Below are 19,077 nucleotides of genomic sequence, written 5' to 3'. Positions count from 1 at the left end.
CAAAGACGCTGAAGGGAGGGAGACATGACTCCTTAGAAGCGCGGTCCTCCTCTCCCCCAGCCTCTCTTGTCTTCCCTGTCATCCGTCTGCCAATCTCCCTGTCCATGGTTAGTTAAAGGCGCTTTTTATCCTCTTTTCTTTCCCACAGAGTTTGCCAGATCCGGCCCAGTGCCTGGGTTCCAAGGGGACACGCTGCAGTTGGCCTTCATCGACTTGAGACAAGTAAGTCTTTGTGTTTTTGTTTTTTGTTTTTCTTTTAAGATGTGTGACTGAAGACCATCAGGTCTTAAGGAAAGGGAGAGGAGGGGAAACGGCGTCGGCGATTTACGCCAGAGACCTATATTTCCCCCCTCCTCCTCCTCTCTGCGCTCGAAGCCACCTCCTTATTGAGCGCTCTGGGGTCCTGGAGATGGTGGAGGTGAAAAGGGCTGGTGGTACAGGGGCGAGAAAGAAAGCCATGCCTGACCCTGGCCGATGGGGTCCATTGTGCTCCCGTTGGCTTCTGCAGACGTGGCGAAAAGATAACTCGGCGACTCTCCCGGCTGACGCCAAGCAGGTGGTGCTAACAGAGAGAGCAGTGATGCAGAGACCGCCCGCCTCGAGGACTTTTGTTCGCAGATAATGCCCGCAGAGGCGTTCTGCGAGGGCGAAGGAATTTGCATTCGAGCTTGTGTGGGGAGGGTATGAGTGTGCGCGCCCGTTTGTGTCCGTCTTTGGCTCGGCTCTCCCCCCTCCCCGGTCCCCTCTTCCGCAGATGGTCCCCAGCAATGAATGACAAAGTGGCTCTTGGGGAAGATGATTGGGGAAGGCTCCACCCAGCGGTGCCCACCTCTCGAGGGGGCCCCGTTAGAGCCAAGTTGACCATAGCAGGTACTGAGGCATTTGTGGGGCTTGGCAAGGCAATTTAGGGAAAAGGGCCATTCTAGCGAGTCATTTGTTTGGGGTAGAAATGGGCATTATTGATATACTAGGCTGGGGGGAAAAAGTGAGGTGGTCCTGTCATCTCTTGGCACTGAAGATGGATGGGTTGGATAGAAAGTGTGAATGAAGTAAGACTCAATGACTGATGCTTCTCTCCTATTAAAACAATCTTTTTTTGTCTGTTAAACCCCCCTGGCTTTGTCCCTCCTGCCATCATGATGCAGTGCCTCTTGTTTGCAGGGTTGACGTAGTTTGCATTCTGAAAACTTTCGGGTGCCGAGGGTATTTCTTAAATCTGCATAATCCCTTGTATCGATGATCTCCTTACCACTGGGACTCCGATTCATGCTGGAGCCGCTTTTAACCCGTAAGGGTTTGAGAACTTCTCTGAATCCAATTGATGTGCAGGGAGCAATCTGTTATCCCATGACGCTTCTGCAGAGCAGCAATAAGTTTAATAACATCGAGGCGCCGCGTGTTCACGTTTCGGACTCGGGCCTGCCAGTAACTGCCAAATTTGTTTGCAAAATGGTCAAAATAGCGACATGGGAAAGGTGTGTGTTATCACTGCTGCGCGCTGACACTTTTATCTTCATTAGCTTCTTGGCACTTTATTGACTGCAGTACACGACGTGCTCGCAGCCTGCTGGGTATAAGGAAATGTGGACGCTTTGGTCCTTTTCCAAGCATGAAGACTTGAATGTGGGGATTTTGAAGAGGAAAGCTGTGGCTGTTTGAGGAATGAAATGCCTTAGAACTGCTTGGTGAGGTTCAGCTGCTCCGAGGCAGTGCATTAGCAGTGAAATGTTTGTGCTGTTCATAAGTGCAAAATGCAGCCGACTGAATTCAGCTCGGGTGAGGAGAAAGCTGAACAGTAGCCCTCTACAATTCTTCCTTCTCTGTCACATGGTTGTCTTTGTACACGGCGTTTTCTTCTTTGTTTTGGAAGGTACTCTCAACTTTTTTTCCTTGCATTTAAAAATAATAGCTTTTCTGAATGTTGCGAGGAGAAAGGGGAGATGCTCTGGCCTCTGGAGTTTCAGGTGAGGACAGGCAGTCCTACATTGTCTTCAGGATAACAGGGATGCTTGTTGATGCCAAGTGTTGTACAGATAATGGACAACACTTGGTCTGGAGGGACAACACAATGGGATCTGGAGGGTCTGACCTACGAGGAATGGCTGAGGGAGCTGGGGTTGTTTAGCCTGGAGAAGAGGAGGCTCAGAGGTGACCTTATTGCACTCTACAACTACCTGAAGGGAGGTTGTAGTGAAGTGGGAGTTGGCCTCTTCTCCCAGGCAACTAGCAATAGGACAAGAGGACACAGCCTCAAGCTTGGCCAGGGGAGGTTCAGGTTGGACATGAGGAAGCCTTTCTTTTCAGAAAGGGTCATTAGCCATTGGAAGGGGCTGCCCAGGGAGGTGGTGGAGTCACCATCTCTGGATGTGTTTAAGAAAAGCCTGGACATGGCACTTAGTGCCATGGTCTAGTTGCCATGGTGGTGTCAGGGCAATGGTTGGACTCAATGATCCCAGAGGTCTCTTCCAACCTGGTTGATTCTGTGATTCTATGAACATCTCATTGCTCCAAGTAGAAAAGAATCCACCTGTCACTGGTGTATAACGTGGAAAGATGACAGAGTTCCCAGCTCCCTTGGTCCTGTTGATGGCCTAATCCCGTGACATATAACGTCACCAAACTCCCTTTGTGTGAAGCTCCATTGGCTGCTCTGGGGCCATCACAGGTCCAATGCTTCCACCACTGTGGTGCTTCTTGCTGGACTGCAGCTCCAGCTCAAAGCCTGAGAGCAGGGAAGCTGGAAGGGTGGATGGATGAAGGTACAGCAAAGGACAGGCCTTTTATTTGTTCTTCGACTTGTTTTTAATTTGTTCTTTTTGGACATTGCATTCTTTCTCTTTTAAGCCGCTAAATGTTAACACAATATTGACTTAAAGCTATGAACGGGGGAAAAAGATACAACCTGAACGTGTTTGTGTTTCTGGCTGGTTTCCTTCGCCCAGGAATGAACTCTGACATAGCTGGTGAAAGGGTGTTTCCAACCTGAAATCCAGACAGGCTTCTCAAAATGTTAAAAGTAATTTCAGGTTTATGTTTCAGGTAGGTTTATACTTCCCTTGGAACGGTCCTGTCAATTAGTGTGGCTTTGCATGAGCAGGCAGAAGCCGTCTGGCGTGGGTATGTAAGGAGGAAAAATGACTGGGCAAAAAATGCACGGAGTGAGTAGGGAGATTAAAGAGATTTCCCCCTCCCTTCCCGGTGTATTTCAGTCCTAGCTGTTGCAGAGCAATTGTAGATGAGAGAAAATTTTCAGAGTAATGTGGGATGATTAAGTTTAAGGGAATGACCAAAATTAATTCTTAGTACAATAAACTGTAAAATGGTAGAAAAATGTAGTGGTTGGGTTCGTGTCTTAATTATAGATCCCTGTAATGGAAAATAAACCCTATAAAAACGTCATTGTCTAGGAGCATCAGGGTTCCTCCTTGTTTAGTGCAGCAGACTCAAGTGTAAGATCCCTCTGTACATCGAAAGCCTGATTTTCTTCTTGCTCTCAAGGAAATTGAGAGCAATTCCATCACCATATGGTAAAAAGAATCAAGCCCAGAGCATCCAAGTTGCTATTCTGAGCAGACAGTCAGTTACAAAGTGACTTTTCTTCCCATCCTGGGACAATTTGAAATCCATAAATACCTTTAATGAAGTGATAAAGTAAACCGAGTTGTGTCTTGAATCCTTTTGTAAGAGCTCTTTTATAGCAAGGCTCTGACAGTGATACACAAATATTTAAGGCTTTACAAGGAAGTGGTAGTTACTTTTCCCCCTTAAACTTTCCTCATGCATTTGGTACTACGTGTTAGAAATCTGAGATGAATTTGGTTCCATAAATAACCTTGCTAAAAGATGAAAGGTGCCTAAATAATTTAGTTGTCTGCATCTTTCTTTCAAAAGTGACTTAGGTGCTTCTGTCCAAATACCACTGAATGTCCAAATACGCCTGAAGAGCTCCAGGAGACTTCAAATCAGCCCCAAGCCTGCACATGCAATAAGTTCACTGTTCTCTCTGCAGCTTTTGGCCAGCTGGAAATGTTTTAGCTTTTCATTTTCGTGGGTTTATTATAAGAAAGTTGGTTGAAGAGGAAGGTTTTATGTTTGTCTGTGAAGTTGCTGCAATCCACAGCCATGCTGATCTCTCCTAGAAGCCAGATCAACACTCGTGGCTGCCCGCCAAGGAAAATCTGTCTCCAGCACTCAAAGAATTTCACTCTGGGCTCTAGCGAGGGAACGTCCTCAATGGATTAGAGCTCCTTACTCTAGGCCTCTCTGTCTGTCCAGCAAATTATAAATCCTGTGTGTTGAATTTCCTCTGCAAGTGCAAACTTCAGCATCAAGGGGGGTTTAGAGAAAGGCAGACAGGAGCCCGTCTTGTTGGAGGCACGCGGACAGGAAGGTTCCATTCTTCTGGGGAGGTTCAGATTGGACATTAGGAAGCATTTCTTCTCAGAAAGGGTCATTAGACATTGGAAGGGGCTGCCCAGAGAGGTGGTGGAGTCACCATCTCTGGAGGGGTTTAAGAAAAGCCTGGCCATGGCACTTAGTGCCATGGTCTAGTTGACATGGTGGTGTCAGGGCAATGGTTGGACTCGATGATCCCAGAGGTCTCTTCCAACCTGATTGATTCTGTGATTCTGCTCCATCATTTTTGTGTTTTACTTTATGGTTGTAACTTGTGATTGTGAATTTGAGTGTCCACTCTTCAAACCCCATCGGTGAGGTTAAGACAGACGAGCGCTATCGTTGGCTGTGGAACATCTCTTCCGCTTACCGCTTGTCCAATAGCAAACATTTGATGCATCTTCTTCCTGCATTTGAAAACCAGTTGTGGTTATTGTGGGTTCGTGTTGGATGCTGGCCAGCTGCGTAGTGAGAGGGCTCCCTCTGATGCATTAATTTTTCCCTATTACCTCTGATAGAGATGCTCAATAAGAGTGTTCCCCTCAGGAACACAATCCCCTTCCACCCCTGCTCTGTGCCCTGTTCTTCCCTTCATACTGGTTTCCCATCTCTTCTGCATTGTTTGCCTAGTTACTGGAAGGGTTTTTTTTCATTTAGAAGACATGAAAACACATAGTTAGGCAGGAGCTTTGAGCCTTATGAAATGTGTGGTTGTTCTATCTTTGTGTCCATCTTAGTTTCCCCAGTGACTTCTGAATCTTCTGGCCCGTTTTGGCCATATTTGGTTGGTGGGCTTCAAAGGTACAACAGTCCTACAAAGTTTTTTGGAAATATGAGCCAAGATAGAGGGGAAAAGCTGCAGTGTGAATTCATCCCTTAGACTCAGGCTTGAGACAAATCCATGGGGAAACCTGGATTTCTTGCTTCTGTGCTTGATTTTAAGGAACCACCTGCGCCGTTGGAGGGACCAGCAAACTGTGAGGGGACGTTGAGAGATATGGTAGTGCTGACATTCGTGGATATCCAGCTTAGCTTCTTATCAGAACATCAGATGATAAATAAGGTTCTTAAACTTCATCTGACTTGGTTGTTGGCTGCTTTAAAGGCACTCAGAGGTTTGGATTTGTGCAAGGTAAGCCTGTAGCAAGTGAGATGTAGCCCTGTCTCCTACAGCTACCATGTGGTCCAGGGCTTCCATATCCAGCCCCGGGCATGGTGGCCGAGGGGAAACCCTTGCAAATTTGAGCTGAAGGGTAAAGGCCTTATGGGTCTGTGCCTTGACATGACACTGCAAGGCTCTGGCCACCTCTTTACTCTGTTACCTGAGACAGTTCAATAGTAGGAAGATGGAGATGGTCCCTCCAAGAGCTCTGAGGTGGCACGCAGGACAGCATGTAAGTTTGTTCCCACCAGGCAGGAAGCCTTGGGTTGTTTTTTTTTTTTAAACTTGTTTTCATATTTTGCGGTTAAATGTGGTTTCCCTGCCCTGCAAAGTCAAATTATCTGATGAGTAGTGTGAAAACAAGACATTGGGTGAGCCTTGGAGCCAGTCCTGAGCCTGCTGAGAGAGGGACTGCCAGTGCCATGAGTGTGCAGTGGCGTGGAGAGAGGCTTGTTAGATGTGAAACTGGTTTGGCTTATTTTTCCCCACTTGTTTTACTGGTAGATGCAACAGAAGTTGAAAATCGTATTAGAGGGAGGATCAATTAAGTTAACTATCTCGGCAAGATGTCTCTGCTTCACATGTACTTGCTTGCATCTTTGAAGCCCAGGTTTCTGTCGTAAGAGGAGTTGCAGACAGAGTAGCTGCCGCGTTAATCATTGGAGGCAGTAAGGCAGAGATGAAAAGGTGACTCACAGGTTTCAGCTCATCTGCTTCCTCGCCAGTTGCTATTTTCCCTCTCCAAATTGTTGTGCAGGCTGCCATCCCCCTGGCCCTGCCGTGCCCATCTTTGGCCTCGCAGCTTGGCTGGTTCTCCCAAACACCCGTTGCAGGGCTCTGGCCAAAGACTGCACCACGGGGGATCTATACACTATTTTTCTTGAGAAACACTCTTGTACATTTTGGTTCCTGGTCATCTTTAGTGTTTAATGCCCTTTGCACGGGGACTTTTACCATAGAAAGACAATGTTCACAGAATCAATCAGGTTGGAAGGGACCTCTGGGCTCATCGAGTCCAACCATTGCCCTGACACCACCATGTCAACTAGACCATGGCACTAAGTGCCATGTCCAGTCTTTTCTTAAACCCCTCCAGAGATGGTGACTCCCCCACCTCCCTGGGCAGCCCCTTCCAATGGCTAATGACCCTTGCTGAGAAGAAATGCTTCCTAATGTCCAACCTGAACCTCCCCTGGAGGTTCACGTTTTACATCTCACATTCTCTCCTTTTAACTGCATCCCTTTACTCCTGTGTTTACCCTGTTCTTGCTTAGTAGTGCTTGCTTTAATTATTTACCCATGGCTACGTGGCCTCTGCCACGTTCTCCTCTCCAGCTCAGCTGTCTGAAGCCCTTCACTGGCTCTCAAGAGCGGTCCTGCATGCCCTGCCAACAGCTGCCTCCCAAGCGGTGTCAAGTGAAATGTTGAATTCTATTAATCTTTCATTGCAAATGTCATCTTCTTGTGCACTAAAGAAACAAGAGGTGTGAAGACACATGTTCCACTTGCAGCCTTGCTTCTTAATTACCTGGCAATGATGGGTTTGAGCTAGTTTTATCATTACCCTTAAATATAGGTTTTTGCTGTTAAGATCGTATCTCCAGGCTGGTAATTACTTTTGTTGCTCCTCTCTGAGTTCCTTCTACTGATTGGTATCTTTTTGGATAATGTATCTACCATTATTAATCATGTTCATTACAGTGGTGCCTACAGGCCAACTAATAACTGCCCATTTTGCTGGGTCTTGCGCAAACATGAGGACCTGAAGAGTCTAAACAGATGATGGGGACCAGAAAAGGCAGGCCAAATGCTGCCAATTAAATGGTATTTTGTTTCCTAACACCCGTGAACATGATAAATGCTTTTCTAGGCATCCAGAAGCCGTGGCCACATCAGCTTCCCAGAAGTGGAGCTATTAACGCCTTCATCCTCTGTCACACCTTTCTGCTGCCACAGACCCGAATTACGCTGGTTTTTCTAAGTGCTGAATTGGCTGAGGAAACCAATTTCAAAGCTGAAGTCTGGTGTTAATTTATGGTGGACCTCAGTGGTGTCTGGGCCACTCCAGCACCATGCTGAGTTTCTTCTCAAAAGTTATCTGCAGGGGGTAATACAATAATTTTGTTAACAAAAAAAAAAGATTTGTGCATTAGCTTTCTCTCTCAAGAAATAGTGCCTGGATTTGTTGTCTAAATCCATATTTGGAATGAAATTACCTTTGAAAACAGTTGCTATAATCATTTGGTGGGAAGTAACAGTTTGTGTAAAGTTATAGATTTATTAGGGCCCATTTAAAACCTCATGAAATTAATATACTCATATAGTATGAGTCGTCTACTCTTTGGAAGGTGGAACTTGCCATACAGAATCACAGAATCAACCAGGTTGGAAGAGCCCTCTGGGATCATCGAGTCCAACCATTGCCCTGACACCACCATGGCAACTAGACCAGGGCACTAAGTGCCATGTCCAGGCTTTTCTTAAACCCCTCCAGAGATGGTGACTCCACCACCTCCCTGGGCAGCCCCTTCCAATGTCTAATAACCCTTTCTGAAAAGAAATTCTTCCTAATGTCCAACCTGAACCTCCCCTGGCGAAGCTTGAGGATCAATACCCTTCAGTTCAGGTTAGAAACCTGCTATGGTGAGAACGTGGGACCTGTTTCACCCGTGAACAAGGTGTGCCTGAGGCCCTCACAGCTGGATTTCACCTTAGCATGTGGGACCTGTTTCCATGTCACCCCTTGCGCTTATTATGCCCTTTTGATTTCCATTATTCAAGGTATTTAGGTGTCTCCAGCCATCTGTCTCCCACCCCATATCTCCTTAGGAAACTTGGAAGAGGTGAAGAAATAGAAAGATAAGATGGAGGGAATGACTTCAAAAAAAAACCAACCGAAACTTAACAAACAAAACCCTGCAGATGGTTAATGAGGGACCTTTTTTTTTGCCTTATTTCATGGTCTTAATATCACCTCATCCTTCTGCCTTGGTATTAGCACCACCCACTTTAACTCCTGTTGATAACATCAGAGGAAAGCAAGGTGCTTTCTCTTTTCTGGAAACCATTTGGACCTTGATTGCAAACTGTCCCACAGCAGTTATGACACATCTAAGAAGTAGCAAGAGATGATTTGCAAACTGTGTTGGAATCTCCTAAAGGTCTGACTGGACTCCAACGTGTGGGCGTGCTCTTGCAGGTGTCCTGCACCTCTGGTGGTGATCAACCCAGAATCACAGAATCAACCAGGTTGGAAGAGCCCTCTGGGATCATCGAGTCCAACCATTGCCCTGACACCACCATGACAACTAGACCATGGCACTAAGTGCCATGTCCAGGCTTTTCTTAAACCCCTCCAGAGATGGTGACTCCACCACCACCCTGGGCAGCCCCTTCCAATGTCTAATGACCCTTGCTGAGAAGAAATGCTTCCTAATGTCCAACCTGAACCTCCCCTGGCGAAGCTTGAGGCTGTGTCCTCTTGTCCTATTGCTAGTTGCCTGGGAGAAGAACCCATCCAGAGTACTCATCAAGAAAGGTGCTCCATGTTGGAGACCCATCATGGGTGACAGATAGAGGCATTTTTTCTCCACTCTGATTCATCTTTCAGCAAATGCCCGTGGAGATGTGCTCAGACATGGATTGTCAGGCAGGCGGAGCCATGCAGGAATCCCCCGTGCTGTGGCTAACCCAGTGCACCAGCAAGGACATTCCAGGGGCTTGGCCAAACCACTGTGTTTCTTGCTTGTTAGGCTCAGGGTATGGGTTTTTTAGTGCCCCAAAACCAACAGTATTTGAAACGGGCACATTAAGTAGTTTATTTATGTTTAAATCAGTGTTAACTGTCTGACTCACAAAGGAAGGATGCTTCAATGTGCTGAAAATCCAAGCTGCTGCTCCTCGCTGTGCTCTGCAGAATGGGGATGGGGAGAGGGAAAGACACACAAAGGCATGAGCTCAGAGCAAATTGAGAGCCTTAAGTCTGATTTTTCTTGCTTTGGTGGGTTTAAGCTAGTCTTAGTGTTACTTTAAACATAGCCTTTTGTAGTTCAATTATATTAAAATCGCACCGATCCCTAGTCCTTTTGGCTGCTCGGACTCGGTCAGAATCCATCAGTCTTGATCCAGGAAGGATGTATTGGTGTGGTGAGGAACTAAAAGTGCCTGGATGCTCCCCAGAGCTTTTGAACAACAAAAAAAAATCTCGAGTGCAAACATATTCTGTTAGCACTTCTCTTACACGGAGAGCGCTGCCTGGGTTTCTTTCGTTAGGGCATGGCAATGGAAATTGTGGAGCCTGTCGACACTTTACAGCCTGGAACAATAAAAACAAACAAACAATTAAATCCTCTTTCATTGGGAGATTTTTGGGCTAGGCAAAAGAAATAAAGGGAGGAAATGAGGAATTTGAAAGCGAAAAATAGACTTTTCTACCTTGTGGTTGGGTGTTAAATTCCTCGAGCTGTCATGTGAAGAGTGCACCAGGAAATCAGAAGGTGGTGGAGTGGGAGATACTTGTTCTCACCTTAATCGGTCCTTTAGGCTGACCCATGGGGTTTGCTTGGGAATGACTTAAGTCTTTTCTTAAGAAAAGACTGGACATGGCACTTAGTGCCATGGTCTAGTTGACATGGTGATGTCAGGGCAATGGTTGGACTCGATGATCCCAGAGGTCTCCTCCAACCTCATTGATTCTGTGACTGGGTTTTTTGCACTTTGGACAGGCTAGAAGTGGTCTAGAGCAGGGCCACAAAGGTGATCGAAGGGCTAGGAAGCCTGACAAATGAGGAAAGGCTGAGAGAGCTGGGTTTGCTCAGCCATGAGAAAAGAAGAGACCTTGTTACCATGTTCCAGTATTTAAAGGGTGGCTACAAAGAAGATGGAGACTCCCTTTTTACAAGGAGTCACGTGGAAAAGACGAGGGGTAATGGGTACAAGTTACTCCTGGGGAGATTCCAATTGGACACAAGAGGACAATTTTTCACAATGAGAACAATCAGCCGTTGGAATAATCTCCCCAAGGAAGTGGGGGATTCCCCAACATTGGACAGTTTTAAGATTCAGCTGGACAGGGTGCTGGGCCATCTTGTCTAGACCGTGTTTTTGCCAAGAAAGGTTGGACCAGATAATCCTTGAGGTCCCTTCCAACCTGGTACTCTGTGATTCAGTGATTATGCGATCACTCATTATTCCTTTCTCTTGTTTTCATGTATATTTTGTGGTAAAACAAGCAGTGCAGCCACTCAGATGGGTCTCCATGAAGAACCTCAGCAAAAGGGGACCCTTCACTGGAACGGGAACACATTCTCGATGGGTTTTATTCCTCAAAGACTCAACTCTAGACCCTGCCTCCTCCTGGGCACCCTAAGCTCTGGCTGCTTGTGGTCCTTTCACCCCACAACAGGTTGCTGTTACTTGAGGCGTCTGCCGTGGGGCATGAACAGCAGGAGCTGGTCTGTGCTGGTGGGAGGAGAGATGAGACATCTCCTCCCTGCCATGCATTCTAATTGCAGGAGGCTGTGAGACAGTCATCTGACCAGGGAAATGGACACTGCTGGAGTTACAAGGCCCACTTTCACCTTTAACCTGCTGATTGAGGCAGGATTGATGGAGAACAGAGAGGGACAGAGGTGGTTGCCCTTCACCTCAACATCCCCGCCTGTGAAACCAAATCCGCTCTGGCAATCTGTGCGTGCTCAGGAGCTGTCACTCTTAAGCTGGTGAGGAAGAGCCATCCATAAAAAAGCCTTTATGGAGCTGCCTTTCATGACATCCTAGCTTCACCTTGTGCAGCGTGGGTTAGGTTTTTTTTTTCCCCTGAGAGCTCCTGTTGCTGCTGTAAAAGTGAAGAGTCGCTCGCCTCAGCTGCTGGGTCTCCCTGGAAGGCGTCAGCTGGTCCTTGGTGGGTGGTAAAGTCATTTTTGCAGATCAGTCTTGCCTTTGAAGCCATAGGGAAACAATATCCCAATGCATCTTTGTAATTCTTCTCCTTGGGATCTCTCAAGTGCAGCTGCATCGTCGTTTCAGAGCAAGGAAACAGCTCTTGGAAAGCCTGTTGTGATATTTTGCCAGTCAAGCACTCAACTTTTTGACATAAATGCTGAATACTTGAATCCTGTGTCCAGTTCTGGGCCCCGCACTGCAAGAAAGATGTTGAGGTGTTGGAGCGAGTCCAGAGGAGGGCGACCAAGCTGGGGAAGGGTCTGGAGGGTCTGACCTACAAGGAACAGCTGAGGGAGCTGGGGGCGTTTAGCCTGGAGAAGAGGAGGCTCAGAGGTGACCTTAGTGCAGTCTACAACTACCTGAAGGGAGGTTGTAGCGCAGTGGGAGTCGGCCTCTTCTCCCAGGCAACCAGCGCTAGGACAAGAGGACACAGCCTCAAGCTTGGCCAGGGGAGGTTCAGGTTGGATGTTAGGAAGAATTTCTACTCAGAGAGGGTCATTAGCCATTGGAAGGGGCTGCACAGGGAGGTGGTGGAGTCACCATCTCTGGATGTGTTGAAGAAAAGATTGGACATGGCACTTAGTGCCCTGGTCTAGTTGCCATGGTGGTGTCAGGGCAATGGTTGGACTCGATGATCCCAGAGGGCTCTTCCAACCTGGTTGATTCTGTGATTCTGTGATAACGTGCAAATCAAAAAGCCACCAGCGGTGTGATGAACATCTGGGGAAAGTACACAAGACAGGACCACTGGTGCTTTTATCCATCAAGGTGACTTCCAATTGCAAGGTGGTTGTTTGAGAAGCCTTCAGTACCCCGTATCTTTCAGGAATGAGCTATTAATTGCCTCTTAGGCAACCGGCCCCAGAGCAGTCTGTTGTCAGACTCTCCCATTGATTATTTATCTATTTGATTTAAAGAACACACATATCACCTAGCATTTATGTAGTGCTGTGCACGTGGATTAAGAATTTAATAAATGAGATCAGGTTTGTGAGGAAAGGCAGGTGGCTGTGAGGTGTAAGAGCTCGATGAAGGAGAGAAGACAGAGGAGAGGAAACTTGACCTTTTCATACTTGAAGCTGAAACAGTGGAGAGCAAGTATAGGAATGACAGCGGTACTGGAGCTTTGGAAGAAACCAGCACAGAGGAGATGTGTCACAGAATCACACAGAATCAGCCAGGTTGGAAGAGCCCTCTGGGATCATCGAGTCCAACCGTTGCCCTGACACCACCATGTCAACTAGACCATGGCACTAAGTGCCATGTCCAGTCTTTTCTTAAACCCCTCCAGAGATGGTGACTCCACCACTTCCCTGTCCTCCAAATAAGTTGAGAGTCAGGATCTCAGGATTGTGTTTTAAGCTGACTTTAATATTGTATTTCAGGCAATGATTCCTTCACGAAGCTGGGTCAGTTGAGGTTAACGTACTGTGCGTCTCGCACCAAAACAGTTGTCATTTTTATTGATGAATTGACAGCAAGGTGGCACTATATAGCAAGGAACATCACAGAATCACAGAATCACAGAATCAGCCAGGTTGGAAGAGACCTCAGGGATCATCGAGTCCAACCATTGCCCTGACACCACCATCTCAACTAGACCATGGCACTCAGTGCCATGTCCAATCTTTTCTTCAACACCTCCAGAGATGGTGACTCCACCACCTCCCTGGGCAGCCCCTTCCAATGGCTAATGACCCTTGCTGAGAAGAAATGCTTCGTAAAGTCCAACCTGAACCTCCCCTGGTGAAGCTTGAGGCTGTGTCCTCTTGTCCTATCGCTGGTTGCTTGGGAGAAGAGGCCACAGTATGATTTATTTCAACTTTTCCATTAGTTCCTCCCCATCCCATGATAAAAATAGTCATTTGCATTCCTATAGGTTCTGTTGATTCCAGGGCACGTGTGTTTGTTTCTAAACACAACGCAATAGTTGTCGCTGTTAGATGTCTAAATGGGTTATTTCCTAGGTTGGTTCTATTAGGAAGGTTTACAGGTTGATCTGGTGATAGTAGGAAGTTCTGTGCTCTTGTTCTAAATCGGTGCTTCAGTGTTTAAGTGCAGTTTGCCTCTAGAATAGGAGGGGAGTGGTACAGGTGTCTAAATGTGGATGTCTACTGCTGTCACAGAAGCCCAGCGGTATCCTAGATGTCCACAAGAGACAGGTAGATAGGATACAGGCATTCAAGAGACTTGTGCCCTGCTGGAATACCAGCTGGTGGATACTCTTAGGTACCTAAAATGGTACCAGATACCTCTCTTTAGGACCTGAACTGCTTTGTGTGACTGATGGTTGGTTTATTAGATGTTTGCCAACATCTGTTGTAGTGACAAAATCAAGCTTTGAGGTAACAGCTCTGCTACTAGTAGAAGTAATGGAAGATGAGGTGGGTTTTGTTCTAGCCCATGGCTGGTCATGTTCCAGGTGTATGTGCTAATGCAGTTTCAGTTTCTATTCTTAAACGTACCTGTGCAATTTCAGGAGCCAGGAGTTGGGAATGTAGTCTCCAAGAGGCAGTTCTTTTGGAGGACGAGAGGAAACGGCCTTAAGCTGTGCCAGGGGAGGTTTATATTGGGTATTAGGAAAAATTTCTTCACCAAAAGGGTTGTCAAGCATTGGAACAGGCTGCCCAGGGCAGTGGAGTCCCCATCCCTGGGGGGATTTAAAAGCCATGTAGATGTGGTGCTGAGGGCCATGGGTTAGTGGTGGCCTTGGCAGTGCTGGGTTAACAGTTGGACTTGATGATCTTAAGGGTCTTTTCCAACCTAAATGGTTCTATGGTTCTTCACACCCAGTGTTAAAGAGAATAAACCAGAAGCATCCTTGGTTGACTTTCTATCTTTCAGGTTGGCTTTGCATTCCTGCCCATTAGTAAAACGAGCGCTTAGTCCTGGAAACCCAACAAACTTCACCAAAGCATCAGAGATGTAACAAGCATTAGAAATCTGGTGTGCAATTTTGGCTAAATCTTAGAATAAGTACCTTTATTATTGCCTATTTTTATACGTATCCAAAACAGCAGTGTTTGACTTCCAGGATGGTATGTGAGACCAGCAGAGTGCTAAGAGGGTTCTGTGTGCTACAGTACATAGGGAGGAAAAGAGCAATTAGGCTAATGGTCTTTAATTGATAAAGATTGAGGTGGTCTGACCACCGGTGCAGAGGAGTGGCAATTTTCTGCTGTGAGGCTTGTTGGAGTTTCTGGCTGAAGATGAAACCAGTCTAACACACACACAGGTTTTGCACCTGGACCTAAGAGAAGGTAGGAGGGCACCTGGACCTAAGAGTCCAGAGGAGGGCGACCAAGCTGGGGAAGGGTCTGGAGGGTCTGACCTACGAGGAACGGCTGAAGGAGCTGGGGTTGTTTAGCCTGGAGAAGAGGAGGCTCAGAGGTGACCTTAGTGCAGTCTACAACTACCTGAAGGGAGGTTGTAGTGGAGTGGGAGTTGGCCTCTTCTCCCAGGCAACTAGCGATAGGACAAGAGGACACAGCCTCAAGCTTCGCCAAGGGAGGTTCAGGTTGGACATTAGGAAGCATTTCTTCTCAGCAAGGGTCATTAGGCATTGGAAGGGGCTGCCCAGGGAGGTGGTGGAGTCACCATCTCTGGAGGGGTTTAAGAAAAGCCTGGACATGGCACTTAGTGCCCTGGTCTAGTTGCCATGGTGGTGTCAGGGCAATGGTTGGACTCGATGATCCCAGAGGGCTCTTCCAACCTGATTGATTCTGTGATAACGTGCAAATCAAAAAGCCACCAGCGGTGTGATGAACATCTGGGGAAAGTACACAAGACAGGACCACTGGTGCTTTTATCCATCAAGGTGACTTCCAATTGCAAGGTGGTTGTTTGAGAAGCCTTCGGTACCCCGTATCTTTCAGGAATGAGCTATTAATTGCCTCTTAGGCAACTGGCCCCAGAGCAGTCTGTTGTCAGACTCTCCCATTGATTTTTTTTCTATTTGATTTAAAGAACACACATATCGCCTAGCATTTATGTAGTGCTGTACACGTGGATTAAGAGTTTAATAAATGAGATCAGGTTTGTGAGGAAAGGCAGGTGGCTGTGAGGTGTAAGAGCTCGATGAAGGAGAGAAGACAGAGGAGAGGAAACTTGACCTTTTCATACTTGAAGCTGAAACGGTGGAGAGCAAGTATAGGAATGACAGCGGTACTGGAGCTTTGGAAGAAACCAGCACAGAGGAGATGTGTCCTCCAAATAAGTTGAGAGTCAGGATCTCAGGATTGTGTTTTAAGCTGACTTTAATACTGTATTTCAGGCAATGATTCCTTCACGAAGCTGGGTCAGTTGAGGTTAACGTACTGCGTGTCTCGCACCAAAGCAGTTGTCATTTTTATTGATGAATTGACAGCAAGGTGGCACTATATAGCAAGGAACATCACAGAATCACAGAATCAGCCAGGTTGGAAGAGACCTCCGGGATCATCGAGTCCAACCATTGCCCTGACACCACCATGTCAACTAGACCATGGCACTAAGTGCCATGTCCAATCTTTTCTTCAACACCTCCAGAGATGGTGACTCCACCACCTCCCTGGGCAGCCCCTTCCAATGGCTAATGACCCTTGCTGAGAAGAAATGCTTCCTAAAGTCCAACCTGAACCTCCCCTGGTGAAGCTTGAGGCTGTGTCCTCTTGTCCTATCGCTAGTTGCCTGGGAGAAGAGGCCACATTATGATTTATTTCAACTTTTCCATTAGTTCCTCCCCATCCCATGATAAAAATAGTCATTTGCATTCCTATAGGTTCTGTTGATTCCAGGGCACGTGTGTTTGTTTCTAAACACAACGCAATAGTTGTCGCTGTTAGATGTCTAAATGGGTTATTTCCTAGGTTGGTTCTATTAGGAAGGTTTACAGGTTGATCTGGTGATAGTAGGAAGTTCTGTGCTCTTGTTCTAAATCGGTGCTTCAGTGTTTAAGTGCAGTTTTCCTCTAGAATAGGAGGGGAGTGGTACAGGTGTCTAAATGTGGATGTCTACTGCTGTCACAGAAGCCCAGCGGTATCCTAGATGTCCACAAGAGACAGGTAGATAGGATACAGGCATTCAAGAGACTTGTGCCCTGCTGGAATACCAGCTGGTGGATACTCTTAGGTACCTAAAATGGTACCAGATACCTCTCTTTAGGACCTGAACTGCTTTGTGTGACTGATGGTTGGTTTATTAGATGTTTGCCAACATCTGTTGTAGTGACAAAATCAAGCTTTGAGGTAACAGCTCTGCTACTAGTAGAAGTAATGGAAGATGAGGTGGGTTTTGTTCTAGCCCATGGCTGGTCATGTTCCAGGTGTATGTGCTAATGCAGTTTCAGTTTCTATTCTTAAACGTACCTGTGCAATTTCAGGAGCCAGGAGTTGGGAATGTAGTCTCCAAGAGGCAGTTCTTTTGGAGGACGAGAGGAAACGGCCTTAAGCTGTGCCAGGGGAGGTTTATATTGGGTATTAGGAAAAATTTCTTCACCAAAAGGGTTGTCAAGCATTGGAACAGGCTGCCCAGGGCAGTGGAGTCCCCATCCCTGGGGGGATTTAAAAGCCATGTAGATGTGGTGCTGAGGGCCATGGGTTAGTGGTGGCCTTGGCAGTGCTGGGTTAACAGTTGGACTTGATGATCTTAAGGGTCTTTTCCAACCTAAATGGTTCTATGGTTCTTCACACCCAGTGTTAAAGAGAATAAACCAGAAGCATCCTTGGTTGACTTTCTATCTTTCAGGTTGGCTTTGCATTCCTGCCCATTAGTAAAACGAGCGCTTAGTCCTGGAAACCCAACAAACTTCACCAAAGCATCAGAGATGTAACAAGCATTAGAAATCTGGTGTGCAATTTTGGCTAAATCTTAGAATAAGTACCTTTATTATTGCCTATTTTTATACGTATCCAAAACAGCAGTGTTTGACTTCCAGGATGGTATGTGAGACCAGCAGAGTGCTAAGAGGGTTCTGTGTGCTACAGTACATAGGGAGGAAAAGAGCAATTAGGCTAATGGTCTTTAATTGATAAAGATTGAGGTGGTCTGACCACCGGTGCAGAGGAGTGGCAATTTTCTGCTGTGAGGCTTGTTGGAGTTTCTGGCTGAAGATGAAACCAGTCTAACACACACACAGGTTTTGCACCTGGACCTAAGAGAAGGTAGGAGGGCACCTGGACCTAAGAGTCCAGAGGAGGGCGACCAAGCTGGGGAAGGGTCTGGAGGGTCTGACCTACGAGGAACGGCTGAAGGAGCTGGGGTTGTTTAGCCTGGAGAAGAGGAGGCTCAGAGGTGACCTTAGTGCAGTCTACAACTACCTGAAGGGAGGTTGTAGTGGAGTGGGAGTTGGCCTCTTCTCCCAGGCAACTAGCGATAGGACAAGAGGACACAGCCTCAAGCTTCGCCAAGGGAGGTTCAGGTTGGACATTAGGAAGCATTTCTTCTCAGCAAGGGTCATTAGGCATTGGAAGGGGCTGCCCAGGGAGGTGGTGGAGTCACCATCTCTGGAGGGGTTTAAGAAAAGCCTGGACATGGCACTTAGTGCCCTGGTCTAGTTGCCATGGTGGTGTCAGGGCAATGGTTGGACTCGATGATCCCGGAGGGCTCTTCCAACCTGATTGATTCTGTGATTCTGCTTCTTCCACACTGAAAAGCAGAAACGTTTGGCTGCTTCCCGCAGGGGCAAACAGTGGGGTGGTTTCCACCATAGGCGACGTCTTCCTGTGCTTGCAGACAGGTCAACCCCAAAAGTGGAGGGAGAGAGGTGGGGAGAAGGGAGGCACATGACTCCAGACAGTGTTTATTATATTTAACTGTAATCTGTTCATGTAGGGCCTGGTATTGCTGGACGCTTTAACGCATTCTTGGGCACCGTGTCTGCATCGGTGGGACTGTTTGGAGATGCCAGACAGGTTTCTGCTGCAAAGACCCATCACCAACTTACGGTGTGGTTTCACATGGTCCTCTTAGATAATCCCTCACTCTTTCTAATAAATCTGACAAACCACATGAAGTGCAGCATTTATTCAGGTCATGTGCTCATGCATATTCATCTCTCCAGCCACCTTCTCCTTCATTCCTTTAAATTCTCCTTCTCCATCAGGCCCCGGCAAAGGCAGTTCCCCTGGGGATGGATTTTCGTGTAACAGCTAGCTGGCGTCAGGTCTCAGGGATCGATACTGTGCATGCTTTCAGCGTTTAAATTACCACCATGGTCTGTTGGTCTTGGCTTAGGCAAAAGAATCCCGGTGATGAAATGACACTCGATCTGGAGTTTGCCAGATAGTGTAAACAAGCACATTAGTTGGACCGGATAGGCATGATAATTGCAGAGCGAGGCTGGTGCCTGAATGGATCCATTAAAGTCGGCTTCAGGGAGCTGCATCATCCTTTTAGATTGCTGCAAAAATATTAGTCGTGGCTGGAAGATCTTGCTGCAGAAGATCGAAGCACCAAATTTATTCTTAACTCTTCGTTGTTGAGCTTGTGCCGCTTGCTTCGTGCGATTTGGGATGTTGGATTGCAGTCTACAACTACCTGAAGGGAGGTTGTAGTAAAGTGGGAGTCGGCCTCTTCTCCCAGGCAACTAGCGATAGGAC

General features: G+C 47.0%; 1 protein-coding gene across 5 annotated transcripts in view; it reads left to right on the top strand.

Moving 5' to 3' along the window:
• Positions 1-19,077, top strand: part of EXOC6B (exocyst complex component 6B) — a 362,323-nt gene that overhangs the window by 273,415 nt on the left and 69,831 nt on the right. For all 5 annotated transcript variants that reach the window (XM_068402994.1, XM_068402990.1, XM_068402991.1 and 2 more), the window contains one exon: positions 149-222. In XM_068402994.1, the coding sequence (XP_068259095.1) occupies positions 149-222 (74 nt within the window). The remainder of the gene's footprint in view (positions 1-148; positions 223-19,077) is intronic.

The sequence above is a fragment of the Nyctibius grandis genome, chromosome 6, assembly GCF_013368605.1.
Source record: "Nyctibius grandis isolate bNycGra1 chromosome 6, bNycGra1.pri, whole genome shotgun sequence".
NCBI lineage: Eukaryota > Metazoa > Chordata > Aves > Nyctibiiformes > Nyctibiidae > Nyctibius > Nyctibius grandis.
This window is presented reverse-complemented; position numbering and strand designations above follow the sequence as displayed.